Below are 14,876 nucleotides of genomic sequence, written 5' to 3'. Positions count from 1 at the left end.
TGCAACCCGGGCATGGTTCCTGACCGGGAATCGAACCCTGACCTCCTGGTTCCTAGGCTGACACCCAACCACTGCCCTCCAGCTGCCAAGGCATCCCCGCTGCAACATCAGGTTTTAGAGAGCAAGCGAAACGCGCGGGCGATGGAAGCACAGAGCCGGCTTCCTGTCACATGCTGGTGCCAGTGGAGAACCAGCTGGGCCTGGACTCGGATTCTAAATCAGACCCACCTCCCAGAGAACAGGGCCCCCCCCCCCCAGACGTCCCAGGTCACCAGCACCACAGCAGACAAGGACACCAGGCTCCCAGAAGCCTCTGTCCTCCTTGGCCACCTTCTAGCCCTGCAATTCTTGGCTGAGCCTCACCCTTCTCTCCTCGGAAACGGGCACATTTATCGGACGGTGAGAACTGACTAAAATAACACACGGGCGCCCCACAGCGTGCCTGTCACTCGTAGGTGCCCAGTGGCAATGGGCTACACACCCCGTAACATTCACAAGGAAGAAAGCTGAGAAGGCAACACCCCCAAAGCATCCGTAGCCAAGCAGGGGCGGCTGGGGCGGGGCCCAGGCTCCCGCTCCTCGGTCCTTGGGAGCAACGGGCATGTGGCGGGAACCAACGAGGAACCTCACACCAGACACCCACCGTGCGCGCAGACGCTGCTAAACGGTTTCCAATTAATTAACTGATTATGGGCTAGAACAGAAGGGGATTCGAAAGAGCGCTGTTGACCTTTAAGAATAATTAATATCATCAGGATACCAACCTCATCCAAGGAAAATAATGAGGAACATTTTCATATCACAGTCAAAAGCCCTGGATGGGGAGGCAGATGGGCCTTCTCTAAGCGGTGCCCAGCTCCCTGCTTCTGCTCCGGCTTCCTGTGCACCCGCCACCCCCACCCAGCCTCTTCCTGAGACTCGCGGGTGGACCAGGGAGGTGTGTGGACCTGCCACCCCTGCACCCACAGGGGGCTGCCGCCCTGGCCCAGTCCTGTGGCCACTGTTTGTCCAGACACCACCAGCAGAGAAAGAAGGGCAGGTGCACGGTGCCCGATGCTGAAGGGGGCACCAGCTCCCCTTCTCAGTACACGTGGGTGTCTGCGAGCCCCTCTCCCTGCCCAGTGCGCGGCCAGGGCCAGGGCCAGCCCCCGGGAAGGACCCCACTCCACGTCTGGGCAGACGCCAGGCCTCCTGGCTCCCTTCCCCCATCACACCCTGGAGGGATTCTCTGATGTTGTATCTGAGGGCACAGAGTCCACACAGCCGGTGACGTCGAGGGCCCATCTGCTTGGCACAGTTCTACTCCCAGCCTCCAGCCACGTGGAGCTGAGTTGATACGGAATGAGCTCTCTCGCCCGAGACAGCCTTCCTGGACCCTACGGCTCCTCCCGGAATTCCTGGCAGACTCCTCCTCCTTTGTGACTCCCTCTCAGCCCTCCTGACCGCCCCTCCACATTGCTGGCTTCCCCTCACCCGCTCCCAGAGCTCTCCACCCCAATAATCCGTCTGTCAACAGCCTGGCTTCCTCTGAGACCACGGGCACCCTAAGAGTCCAAACACACCCTCTCTCTCTGTGTCCCCGGTGCAAGCAAAATGCCTGGATATAGTAGGTGCTCAGTAAATAGTTGTTGAATGAACCTGAGAATAAATGGAAGCAATTTGATTAAAGGAGGCAGAACCCACAAAAACTTCCATGTTCTCTAGATAGCTGCAAGAATACAAGATTGACTCATTCATTCAACAGGACTGGCCCAGCCCGTGTGGCTCAGTGGTTGAGCGCTGACCTCTGAACCAAGTCCCGGTCAAGGCACATGCCTGGGTTGGGGGCTGGATCCCCACTGGGGTTGTAAAGGAGGCAGCCGATCAATGACTCTCTCTCATCATTGATGTTTCTATCTCTCTTTCCTTCTCCCTTCCTCTCTCTCTGAAAATCAATAAAAACGTATTTTAAAAAATAAGTAAATACAATCATTGTTTTAAAAAACAACAAGTACTGGTGACAGGTGGCCTGGATTGGCTCACCACCTCCCGGTGGCCCCAACAGCCCCAGCTCACATCGGTTATCCTGGATCCCAACTGTCAGTTCTCTTTCGCTCTCAAAAGTTTGCACAATTTCACTGAATTCCATGCCCGCTTCAGGGTGTCGGTTATAGCACAGAACAAGAGAGATAAGCAAACTCTCTAAACAAAGGAAGTTTCCATATCATTCCAGCTTGACTATATGGAAAGGCAACCTCCACCCCTTCGCCACGCAACACGTGCTAATGTGGTGCCCAGCCCACGCCAGGCGGTGCCAGGCCTGGGGTACATAAATCACGCTCCTTCATGGGAGTCTCTGCATTCATTCCCTGTTTCTGGGAGGATCTGGGGGATGAGACCCGTCTGAAACCATTTGCCTGGGGCTCAGCATGTGGTTCCCGGTGGTCTTGAACCCGTGCTGGCCTCACAGGGTGGCGGGATGCAGTCAGCGTGGCCACGCCCCCATAGCCACGCCCCTATGTGCATCATGTCAGCCTGCCCTGCATGTGCCCCGGCTCTGGAGTATCTCATTTCTAACCCTTAGAAAGGGCAGGTCAGAAGGCACAGTGTTTGCAAGAAGGTCCAGCTACAGATACAAGGTGCCCTGAAGAACCTTCCACAGGACCCCAGGGCTCTGAGAGGCCCGCCCCGCGCTTCACCCCATTCCCAGCTGTCCGCACGCAGACCTCTCCGTCGTGGCTGACTTTCAAGTGCTGCGCGTTCAGACACTACGGCTGTCCCACTCCCAAAGCTCCCACCCAGTCCTCCTGCCACCACTCTCCTCGGCTCCCTGAGCGCTGGCCTGCCTCCCTTCTCGCCCGCCAGCAAGAGCGTGTCCTGAGCTCTAGCCACGAAGGGGCCAGCTGCCCGGCCACCCGCCCCCACCTCCGTCTCGCTCCAGTGTCAGCTGCAAACATCTCTTTTCTCCTTTTAATTGCACTTCTCTGCTTCCCTCGCTGCTATTGGCCTCATGACTCAGGGCTTTCACTCAGTCACCAAACAATGTCATCACACCCGTCCTCTGTAATTCAGGCCACGCTCGGCCTTTTGGCCACTGTTGTCCAATTCCTCACGATGTTTGGGGAAAGCAGGGTTTGCTCCTTTTCCCAAGACTCCCCTCCAGCAGAGACCTGGCAGAGTGCACGGGCTGATGCAGGGGCGACATGAGACACGTGTAGTATCTCGTGTTGAATATGTGGACCCAGAGCTGACCCCCACCGCACTGGGTTTCAAGTAGATTCTTCTGCGGCTGCGTGAGGGTGGAGGTAAACTGGGGGTGAAAGGCCATTTGTCTATGAGACAGGACCCCTTTTTAAAAATATTTTACTGATTTCAGAAAGGAAGGGAGAGGGAGAGAGCGAGAGCAAGAGAAACATCCGTGATGGGAGAGAATCATGGATCAGCTGCCTCCTGCATGCCCCACACTGGGGGTCCAGCCCACAACCCGGGCATCCCCTGACCAGGAATCAAACCGTGACCTCCTGGTTCATAGGGCGATGCTCAGCCTCTGAGCCACGCCAGCCAGGCGAGACAAAAGCCTTTGAAATGAGACTCTGGGAAATGAGAGGGAAGAGCACGTGGGTGCTTGGGCCTGGCACGTGCCCACGAGGGTTTGCGGCCGGGTCTCTGCTCACAGTCCTTTTCACAGAGGGAAGGCACGGTCTGCACCTTGACCACAAGCATTGCTCAATGAACACATGCAGGTACGTTTCACCCAATGGCATGCATTTCACACGCCAAGCACTGAACATGGCGCCATCCTCAACCAGCTCTTTCTTATGCCAGCATGACCGCGGCCGACCTCAACTTAATTTGAAACCTGGAGCTTTGAATACAAGTGCAAACAATTAATTAACTTGCTAATCATTTTCGCCTGCTATGGGGAATTTTTTCAGAATCATTAATGACAATCGTGTGAAGAAAATTGGGATACAGAAGTAATTTTCTGGGAAATATCACTTACGAGTGCCTGTCAGGAACTAATCACTCTGTGCTTTAAAGGTATTAGGCCTCTGAACTTCCCCAACAACCTTTTCTGGCTCATGTTCTTGTTATGGTTTGTTCTCATTTTAAAGATAAAGAATCCGAGGCTTAGAGGTCAGGCAACTAGTTCAAGGTCATGAAGCTGGTAATGGTAAAATAGGGCCTGAATCACTGTGTCTAATTCATGAATCCACACGCTTAGCTCACTACTACGTGTGCACACACACACGCACACGCACACGCACAGGCCAGGTGTGCAGAGCTCCGGCTGGGACTCTGCTTTGCACACGCAGGGGAAAGCTTTCCGGGAAGGAAGGAGGCACAGTGTCGTGAAGAACCGCCAACAGTGCTGCGGTGCCCTCCCAGCGTGTCCCCCTCTGACTATTCCTGCGAGAACGCATGTGACAGAGGGACAGCAGGAGCAGAGCAGGCAGAGCGATGAGCAGAGCGAGCCCTGGATGGCAGACCCTGGGAGGTCGGCCTGGAAGAAAGAACGCCGCTCCAGTGCAGGTCCCTTCTCAGTCCCGTGGCCCCGACAGTCCCATGGGGGGCGACCGAAGTCACAAACCACAGCCCTCATTCCCTGTGCCCGGGCCTGGGAGGACGGGGGCTGGAGGAGCAGGCCTTCCTCACAGCCTCTCCCCGGCTGTATCTGGATCCCACCGGGCGGACAGGCAGAAAGCAGGCCCCTGTCCGCCACATGTCCTTGGCTCGTCCAGCATGCCACCTGCACTGAAGGGCAGAGGGCAGCCGCCGGCAGTGCCAAGGATGCTGGAGAGAAGGTAAGGGGTAGCTAGAGCTTGGGCACCTCTCCACGGAGCTGGCCACAGCCCACCTGCCCAGGGCGCTCCCAGAGCTCTGGCCATGGTGCTGAATACCCAGGGCGCTGGTCGTTAGTCATAAAAGGGAAAGGTCAGTGGACTCGCACAGCTGCACACCACACGGTGACCACCCCATCCTATGTCCCCATACAGGGCCCCAAAGAGACACATGCACTCACCTCAGAGGTGCTCAGGGGGGCCTAAGAGGTGCCTGGTGGCATGTTCTAGGCACCTCAATGAGAGAGGACATCAGGACAACAAGAATAAGAAACTCCCTCGCCTGGCAGGCATGGCTCAGTACTTGAGGGTTGATCTATGAACCAGGAGGTCACAGTTCGATTCCCAGTCAGGGCACATGCCCGGGTTGCAGGCTCCATCCCCAGTAGGGGGTGTGCAGGAGGCAGCCGACCGATGATTCACTCTCATCATTGATGTTTCTCTCTCTCTCTCTCTCTCTCCTTCCTCTCTGAAATCAATAAAAGTGTGTTTTTTTAAAAGAAACTCCCTAAAATCCTGATGTGGCCGCACACTACAGAAGAGACCAGACCACATATCTGTAAAGAACCCGCCGTGTGCCAGACCTTCACACGTTGTATCTCAGCCAAGTCCCAAACACGCCTAAGAGGGAGGTGGTTTTCTCGCCACAGGAGAGACTCAGCTCAGAGGTGGGACGCCGTGACCCAGGTCTCGCAGCTGCCCGGCCGTCCTGCTGGGAAAGGTGCCCGCCTGCCCGACTCCAGTATTTGTGACCTCGAGTTCAACACAGTGCCTCTCTTCTCAGTGCTCACCCAAGTCGGGGGCGTGGGCAGGGCAGGACAGCCTAGCACAGCCCCAGGGGATGACGTCACGTGACAAAGGCCACTGCCAATCTCTGAAAAGGAAGTCCAGTCACAGCCAGCTGAGGTCCGAGCAGAGACTACACCAAAGAGAGAGAGACAGAGGACGAGGAGGAAGAGGGGGGGAGGGAGGGGAGGAGAGGGAAGACAGAGCGCTGCTGGGGATCCGGGCTGGGAATGCGATTATTAATATGCTAAGCGGAGCCCGGCCGCTTGAGCTGTATTTAAGAACAAGCCCGGCTGCATAATTACAACGCCTTAATTTGTTTTCTTTTCTGCGCAGTAAATAAGGAGCCCACCGTTGCTCTGTGCGAGCACCGCTCGTGCAAACCTGGGCATCGGCTGCTGATGGAAGATGGACAGCTGTCACTCGGAGCGGCAGCTCCACTGCCGTCTGGGGGTGGGGGGTGAGCCGCCCGCCCCCTGGGGCACAGCTGGGCGCACCAGATGTGGGAAAGGACAAGAGGACCCGGTGTCCTCTCGTGGTGCAGGTGGGTGGGTCCCTGACACACTGTAGATTCAGGGGTCCTCAAACTTTTTAAACAGGGGGCCAGTTCACTGTCCCTCAGACCTTTGGAGGGCCGGACTATAGTTTAAAAAAAAAAAAACTATGAACAAATTCCTATACACACTGCGGGCCCGGGACGCATCGGCTGCTAAGCAGGACAGGCAGCGGCACCTGGCGGGCCAGATAAATGTCCTCGGCGGGTCGCACGTGGCCCGCGGGCCGTAGTTTGAGGACGCCTGCAGAGTAACCAATCCAGAACATGGCGACGGGTGGTCCCTGAGGCCCCTCAGGACCAAGGCCAGCAGCCCCAAGAGGCAAGGGGTTAAGTGGGGAATGAGAGAGACCTGCGAAAATCCATCAAGAAGGAACAAGGGGGAGACGGGAGGCTGCCAGCCTGCTAAGGAATGGAGAGGGACAGAAATTAATGATGACCCAAAATAGCCAGGGACTAATCTCGTTTTCTAAACTGTCCCTAACAAGAACAATGGAGAAGAGGGATGTGGACAGATGGGAAGGAATGAAGCCTTGGGGCAGGGGGGGAAGAAAAGCAAATCGACTGAGAATAAACAAAACTGGAAAACACGGGCACGTGGTCTAACCTCCAAGGCCAGGAGACACGCAGCCGGAGGCTACAGTGCTTACTCGGCATTAGACCAAGTTTCTGGAAGGCAAGGCTGACAAGATCATAACCAAACTTTCAAGTTCAGTCCATGCCCGGCTGGTGTGGCTCACTGCTTGAGCATTGACCCATGAACCAGGAGGTCAGGGTTCGATTCCCGGTCAGGGCACATGCCCCGGTTGCGGGCTCGATCCCCAGTAGGGGGCGTGCAGACGGCAGCCCCTCCATGATTCTCTCTCATCATGGATTTCTCTCTCTCTCTCTCTCTCTCTCCCTCTCCCTTCCGCTCTGAAATCATTAAAAAGTATTTTCTTAAAAAAAGAACAAAACAGCAACAACAACTAACACACACTGGGCTCTTGTTGTGGGCCAGGCTTCTTCTCAATGCTTCACAGGCATTAGCTACTTCATCTGGCTAACGACCGTATTATCCCATTTTCCAAAGGGGGACATTAAGGCTCAGATAGGCGGATACGTTAAGTAACTCGCCCAGGAGGTACAGGGAGGTGGTCGAGCCAGAATTTAAACTCGGGCAGTGTGGTTCAAGAGTGCAAAGCCAGCACAGGGGTTGACGGGTGCCGTCAGAGGCCGCAGCGCGGGCACCGGGTCTGACGGCTGGTGAGCAGGTGGAGCGATGCGAGCAGAAGGCTCCGGAGACCAGCTGCCTCCGCTGCACATTTTCATGTGACATTTCGGCAGAGTGATGCTGCCATGTGCCTGTGCCATTTGTCGTTCTATAGGATCAGCGGAGGATATGTCAATGCTGGGGACACCTGCCCATATGCACTTTGTTTCAAACAGGACTGCTCCGTCCTGCCCTCCCAGAAGTCTGAGGAGCTGGGCTGGACAGAGCCCAGGAAAAGTCACGAGGGCGACATGGTGGAAGGAGTGTCCAAAAGACAGCACCGCCCTGGCTGGGCGGCTCCGTCGGCTGGAGCATCATCCTGCACATCAAAGGTAACGGGTTCAAGTCCCGGTCAGGGTGTGTGTATACAGGAGGCAACTGATCAATTTCTCTTTCTTACATCGATGTTTCTCTGTCTCTCTCCCCCTCTTTTTCTCTCTATAAACAATCAATAAAACATATCCTTAGATGAGGATTTAAAAAAAACAGTGCCGAGACCTGAGTTTGAGACCCAGCCCCGCTCTTACCCTTGAGATCTTGGTCAGAACTGCTCTCCACCCCGGACATCCATCCTGCTGCCCACAGACTGACCATGTTAGACTAGAGTCCCTCACACACTCAGCCCGTCGCTCCGGACTGCGCGCCCTGTGCCGGGAGTGTTTCTGGGCGCTGGCGCGAGCGGTGACCGTCACAAAGGCCCGCTCTATGGGAGTTTGCCTCCTCCCGGGGGGGACAGAGTGCAAACAACTAAGTAACTTTGAGATGCTGGCAGCCAGTCCCCAGGAATAAGGGCTGGGGGAACGAGGAAGCCACACGAGGTGGTGAAGAGCGACAGGAGTGGAAGGAGAGGCGCCACGAAGACTGGGTGGGCAGAGGGCCTTGCTCAGAAGGCGGCATCAGAGTGAAGGATGAGAAAGCACCAACCACCCGGGAGCACAGGGCTCCGAGGGGCTGAGGGGCTGAGAGAGGGCTCCAGGCCCAGCAGGGAGCCGGGGCGGAGGGCGGGACCAGGGGAACCAGCTCGCCCGCCTCCTCCTGTGGCCACGCGGAGGGCGCAGCTTCCATCCTAAGGAAGGCAGGAAGCAATTAGAGGGTGTGCGCGGCGGAATGGCACGACTGACTCCATGTATTTGAAATATCACTCTGGCAACTGTGCCAGGATGCATGTAAGGGACAAAAGTGGAGGGAAAAAGCCCCCGGGAAGCCGTCACCATGGAGCCAGCAGAGAGGACGCTGACGCAAACCAAGATGGCAGGCATGGCGGGCAAGGGGCGTGATGGACGCAGCACCTCTCGGGGATGGGGTGAATTAATGGTGGGAGGGGGAGCAGGTGAAGGTTAACAAGAAACCCTGAGGGATAACAGGTGGGAGTGAGGACGTGACCTTGAATCAAGACTTGTTTGGGGCAAGTTGAGCCCGACACTGTCGATGTCAGGAGGGAAGTTTACCAAGAGTCTAAAGGGCGGGGTGGGGGCAGGGACGGATGTGCACTTGGGAGGCTGACTCTGAGCCCCTTCCTGCTTCACTGCCTATGAAATCAGAGGCCAGTGAGTGGCACGAAGTCATCACTGTCATAAGCGCTTCCTAATGGCCAACCTGGTTGAGGGGAGAGCAATCCCCTCAAACTCATGACCTTCACCAGCTTCCCAAGGTCGCGCAGCAGGACTCGGAAGATGCAGGATTTGAACCCTGGCCTTTGCAGCTCAGAGCCCACGCTCCTGCCTGTGAGCTGCACAGAGTTCGATGGCTGTGTCCTCCACGCGGAGCAGACGAGGGCACGTGGGGAAGCTGTGAGGGGACCAGTGTGCCGGGGACAAGCCCTCTGGAACTCGGAGGGAGGTCTCTGGGCAGAGGCAAGGGGCAGAGAGATGCAAATGCCTACTAATGTAACCACTATCCACTGTCCTGGGGCCAAGGATGGGGGTGTTTCAAGGAGAACAAGTTGAGTGATGTACAGCACGTCATCCATCAGTCTCACTGTGTCTCCGTCCCGGGAATCTGAGGGGAAACTGTCGCCTTCATGTCCCCAAAGGGCTGGGACTCCAGCCCCTTCCCCTCCCTCCGCCCAGTGTCGCTGACTTAATGATGCCAAAATCAGGACACCCTCCCCTCCTCACCCGTCACACGCCCACAGCTGAAGATCAAGGTCACGTTTGCCCAAGACAGAGAGAAATGGCTTAAAAGGCACCCAGAGCTTCTTCAGGGGAAACAAGAACCTGAACACGAGAGAGACTCAGCACCACAACTCCGAGGGAGGAGAGAATTATTTTGGCTGCTGGACTCTTACGTTCCTTATTCTTGGAAATAAGTGGGCCAGAGGCTAATGCTCAGAAATCGTCTATAATGAAGATATCCAGGCTGCAATGCGACTGTGGTTACAGCGTTTGACCTGAATAGGGGAAGAAAGGAGACCTGCTATCTCAACAGAGCTGTCTGAGGATGGCTGGCGCTACGTCCCCTGGGGAATCTCCCTCTCTCTCTCTCTCTCTCTCTCGCTCTCGCTCTCGCTCTCTCTCTGGCTCTTACTCTCTCCACTCACAAGACTTGTTCCTGTGAAAACTGGAGAGAGACAAAACAGGCCTAGAGGCCAAGCCCTGGCTGTTTCACTCACAGCTATTCGACCTTGAGGGAAGTCAAGGATGACTTGCAAACCCCGACGTTCTCATCTGTGAAATGGGCGTAGCAGAAGCCGAGCCTCCGTTCCTGTGAGGAGTGAGGCTGACTCTGCAAAAGCGCAGCACAGTCCTGGGCACCCAGTGCATCATTAACCAATGTGAACCTTGCCCTCCTCTCCTCTGATGCCAGCCTTTCCAAACACCATTTTCTACATCTCTTAGTAACTTTCTGGAAAAATGCTTCCCCTTCTGGCCCAGGAGGAAGAGCAGAAAGACCCTGGGCGGAGAATCAGAGGGCTTGGTGGCAACCTACTTCTGCTCCTTACAAGTCAGGGCTCGGGGACTGTACATGAGGCTGCGCCACACTCCTCCACCCAGGATCCTACCGGCATTAAATGAGATCGTGTGGGAGAAAGCACTGGGGGAACCATGAGGTGCTCCACGGGTGAAAGAAAATACCCTCCTGTGAGTGCAGTTCAGCGATATCACTGCAGGCAACCCCGGCCTGGAGACCCAGCCAGTGCGTGAGCCAGGCCAGAGGGAACACGCCCCGGGCAGGAAGGGCTGAGCCAGCTGCAGAGTGGGGCTGGAGGACTCGGCCGGCAACCCACGGTCAACAGTGTGGGTAGACGTGGTCCAGAGAAAACAGGGCCCAGGGCTGGCCACACTTCCCAGGTCCATCAGTACCGAGTCCCAGCAGACACCCTGACCCCAGAGCCTGGGGACCTCGCAGAGCCCACCAGCCTGTCACTCACCACCCAGCAGAGGGCAGATCATCCCCAAAGAAACGGTGGGTCACTGTCTGGGACCTCAGGGTAAGTCAAAGGCGTCCTGGTACAACCGACTTCAGAGGCACCTGTTACCCGGGATGCAGCCCGGCTGCCTCTTCTGTGGCCCCTGGAAACGTGACCCCAAAGGCCCCGAAGCCCTCCCGAGTCCCCTGAGAGCTGCAGGTGACACAGTGTTAGAAGGCACGGGGGCATGAGCAGCCAGCCGCTGCCCCAATGGGGACAGAGCTCCCCCACACCCCTCCCCCCGCCCCATGTTGAGGGCTCCTCTCTTGCAGCATGACCCTGGCGTCCACGTGGCATCTGCCCACAGCAGGCTTGTGTGGCCCATGGGGTTGAGTGATTTTACTTTCAGTTGCCAGGGTTTCAACTGAGAGGTTTTACTAGACCTCCAGCTCTTCTTGGGAAAATAAAGTAAAAATCAGCACGTCTGGCAGCAGGAAACCCTGCCTCCACACGCAGCAGGAAGTCCCGCCTCCCAGCGCAGCCATCAGCTGGGAGCTTTGTGGCTCCCTTAGAAGGGACACGTGGTCCCCACCTGCACCTGCACTGTCCCCACCGGGCACGCTGCAGGCACCAGCTCTGTGGCCTTTGTGTGGCTCAGTATGAAAAGGGAGACTTGTCAGAGGTCAGAAGCGCGTCCCCTGGGATGTTTTGCATGAACCTCAGATCCCCTATAAAATAAACACCCGGAACATCTGGCCCCAGGCCCCCTTCGGGCCATGGCCACGCCTCCAGCTGCAAAGCATGCACCTCAGGCGAGTCCCACCGCAGGGGCTCCAGGGCCAGGACCCCGCTCTACTCACATGTAGCGCAGGTGGGGGTTCTTGGCAAAGGCTCTGGGCTGGATGCTCCGAAGTCCTGAGTTCTTGATGGTCCTGGAGGGAGAAAGAGGGTCACAGAGCTCAGGGGACAGAGGGACATCCACTGCGGGCTGAGGGCGACAGGAGGCCAGGCCCGGACCTGCAGCCGCCCGCCGAAGTGAACTCACTTCATCACCGGTACCACGGGCACCACGGGGCACCGATGACACCCACTGGGGGTGCCAAGTGAGGGATGTCCGGGCTCACACCCCATGGGACTGGGGGTGGTTCGGGCTGTGGGTGGGCAGTGCTGGCAGCTGTCCACTTCCCAGACTGGCAGGTGCATGAGAACGGGGCTCCCCCTGGGGCCTCCTCCCCACCCCGAATCCCGCAGCCACCAGCACTGACGTCCTGAGGAGGAGGCTGGGAAACTTCATGCTCCATGGGGCCCGTCAGCCCCGCAGAGGGTCCCGCCTTGACACCTGAGCCACAGGTGAGATGTCCCGCAGGCCCCTTGCCTCTGCAGGCCCAGTGCAATGCGGGAGTGTGAGGGGCTGGCCTTTCAAGCCCCCGAATTCCCTGAGTGGGCGGTGCCACCTCCACTAACAGAGGAACCCCCGGACGGGCAGACAGAGCCCTCACCCGGCCCAGGAGGCAGACGGGCCATTCCCCACCCCCGCACCCCAGAGGCCCCAGGGCCTGGCGCGCACTCACAGCTTTTGCAGGCCCGTGTAGAGCTCCATGTCCACGGCGTTGAGCGTGTGCAGGCCGCGCCAGTTCTCTATGTGTCTGTGGGAGGAAAAGCGGGGTCAGGTCAGCGGAGGGGCCACGGAAAGGCGCTGGCTCGAGAGCCAGAGAAACCTGGGTGCAGATCCCATATGGGTCCTGCACAGGCTTGGCCACACCTGCCAGGCAGGTTTCAATCCCAAGATGCCCCAGGAGGCTAGGCAGAGTCAATGGCCATACACCCTCCTTGGATCCGACTTTCCCATCAGTGGCCCCGAAGTGCAGGGAGGTGACGACAGCTCACCCCGGGACACCCAGGCCCGAGAAGTGGCAGCCACCTTCCCCAGACGTCGCCTCCCTGCCCCACCACCCATGGCCCTGCCATCTGCCGCCGCGTGCAGCCAGAGCCAGGAAGGCTGCGGGGCAGTGGCCGGGCCGGGGAGCGTTTCAGAGCCGCAGTGACAAGGTATGCCGAGAGCCCGCGGTGTGGCGCATTCTCTCGGGGCCCCTGCTGAGCAGCCAGACACACAGGCATCTGCTGGGGCCGTGGACCAGGTGGCCAGCTCGGTGTTAAACTCCAAGGCCAAAGGCTTCTCTTGGAAGCTTGCAGCCACCGGCAGCTGACTTGACCTGGTGCCAGCAGGGTGGGGACCCAGCTCCACGTCTGATGAAAAGGCAGGCCTAGAGGAGAAGGACCTGTGCCAACCCCGACCCCCACCAGCATATCCGCCGGGCCATCGGCTCACGTGAACTACAAGCGGATCGCAGCGTTCCTGCGGATGCGCATTCATCCCTCCATCCATTCACGGGGCCCAGCTTCGGACCCTCAGCACCCAGGTCTGGGGCAGACACGCCCAAACCACACGTGGACCCTTCACACCCCTTGGGGTTGAGCTAGGGAACAGGGAGATTTTTTTTTATTTTTTTTAAATATATTTCTTTATTGATTTCAGAGAGGAAGGAAGAGGTAGAGAGAGATAGAAACATCAATGATGAGAGAGAATCATTGATCGGCTGCCTCCTGCAACGCCCCTGACTGGGGATCGAGCCCGCAACCCGGGCATGTGCCCTTGGCCGGAATCGAACCTGGGACCCTTCAGTCCGCCGGCCGATGCTCTATCCACTGAGCCAAACTGGCCAGGGCGGCACAGGGAGATATTAATGGCCACGTCCACAGAAAATACAACGTCCCCTTGTGCTAGAATAAATCCCGCCGTGCTTCTGTGCCAAAGTTTCCTACCTCCGGTTTGTCCGAGCCAACATGGAAATGAATTGGCAACCTCCACGCACAGAAAAATTAGATGGCGCAGACTGTGTGACCCATATTTTAATTAAAAACACGTCATGTGGATATGTTTCAGTTGTTCATAACGCCGACGGCTGAGTCCTACACGTAGAAACACCAGGCGACTAAGGCTGCTGGGAAGGCCCAGGAAAGGGCACAGCACCCTACACCTGACAGAATGTCCCTGGTCACCTGGCCAGACCGGGGTCAGCAGGGCCTCGGCAAGACCGGGGTCAGCAGGAGGGGCGGAGAAGTCCTGCCTCCAGCTGCGCAGGCCCGGCGCCGCCTCCCCTCCGCCTCTGCCCCCTCTGCCCTCACTGTCAGATCGCAGCGATCTCATTGTCGCGTCTCACTGCTGTGCACAAGCTGCCTCGTAACCAGACTTCCCAGACCACTAACCTTAACTGCAAAGCCTGTGTGTGCTCAGCTTCCTTGCTGCGTGTTTCTTTCTCGGCCCTAAAAGGCATTGTGCACCTCCTTGACTTCTCAAGCAGGGCAGGCAGAGAAAGTGGCGTACATTTTCTTTTTTTCAATATTTTCTATTGATTTCAGAGAGAAAGGGAGAGTGAGAGAGAGAGAGAGAGAGAGAGAGAGAGAGAGAAACATCAATGATGAGAGAGAATCATTGATTGGCTGCCTCCTGCACGCCCCCTCCTGGAGATCGAGCTCACAAGCCAGGCATGTGGCCTGACCGAGAACTGAACCGTGACCTCCAGGTTCATAGGTTGATGCTCAGCCACGCCGGTTGGGCATCATTTTCTTGATGACCCTGGGTGGCCAGAACCAAGCTGATTAGCTTGCTGAACTGTGACACAGCGTCCCCCGAGTGTGTGCCCACCCAAGACGGCCCCACCCCGAGCTAATTCCTGAAGCTGAGGCTCCTGCATCCATGCTCAGGGGTGCTATCAGGCTGTGGGCCATCGCCCCCTTGAACACCTGTTGGGAGGGCCCCTCCCGCTTCCACGGTACCTCAACCAGCCTGCTCTGCAGCCCTCGGGACCACAGAGGTTAGGAGTGGCACCCTGGGGCCAGGCTGACCCGGACGAGACCCCCAGCTCTGAACTGAGAAGTCGCTGGGTCCCGTTGCTCCAGCCCCTCCTGTCCTCAGTTTCCTCCCGGAAACCCAGGTGCTGTGAGGACTGGCCGAGGCGGTGCCCGCGCCCTCCCTCCAGGGTCGTGCACAGCACCAGCGCAGTGAACAGCTGGTTCCGTTACTGTGGCGGGAACTCTGTGTTCAGTGGGAATAAA

At 57.4% G+C, this 14,876-nt stretch overlaps 1 protein-coding gene across 14 annotated transcripts in view; it reads right to left on the bottom strand.

Annotated features, from left to right (window-relative positions):
* Nucleotides 1-14,876, bottom strand: part of NTRK3 (neurotrophic receptor tyrosine kinase 3) — a 398,804-nt gene that overhangs the window by 343,929 nt on the left and 39,999 nt on the right. For all 14 annotated transcript variants that reach the window (XR_013959681.1, XM_080651648.1, XM_080651651.1 and 11 more), the window contains 2 exons: nucleotides 12,332-12,406; nucleotides 11,621-11,692 (listed from right to left, as the gene is read on the bottom strand). Coding sequence is in view for 13 of the 14 variants with exons in the window: in XM_080651648.1 (XP_080507774.1) it covers nucleotides 11,621-11,692; nucleotides 12,332-12,406 (147 nt within the window). In the remaining variant the exon portion in view is untranslated. The remainder of the gene's footprint in view (nucleotides 1-11,620; nucleotides 11,693-12,331; nucleotides 12,407-14,876) is intronic.

Source organism: Plecotus auritus, assembly GCF_963455305.1.
Source record: "Plecotus auritus genome assembly, chromosome: 15".
Classification (NCBI taxonomy): Eukaryota; Metazoa; Chordata; class Mammalia; order Chiroptera; family Vespertilionidae; genus Plecotus; species Plecotus auritus.
This window is presented reverse-complemented; position numbering and strand designations above follow the sequence as displayed.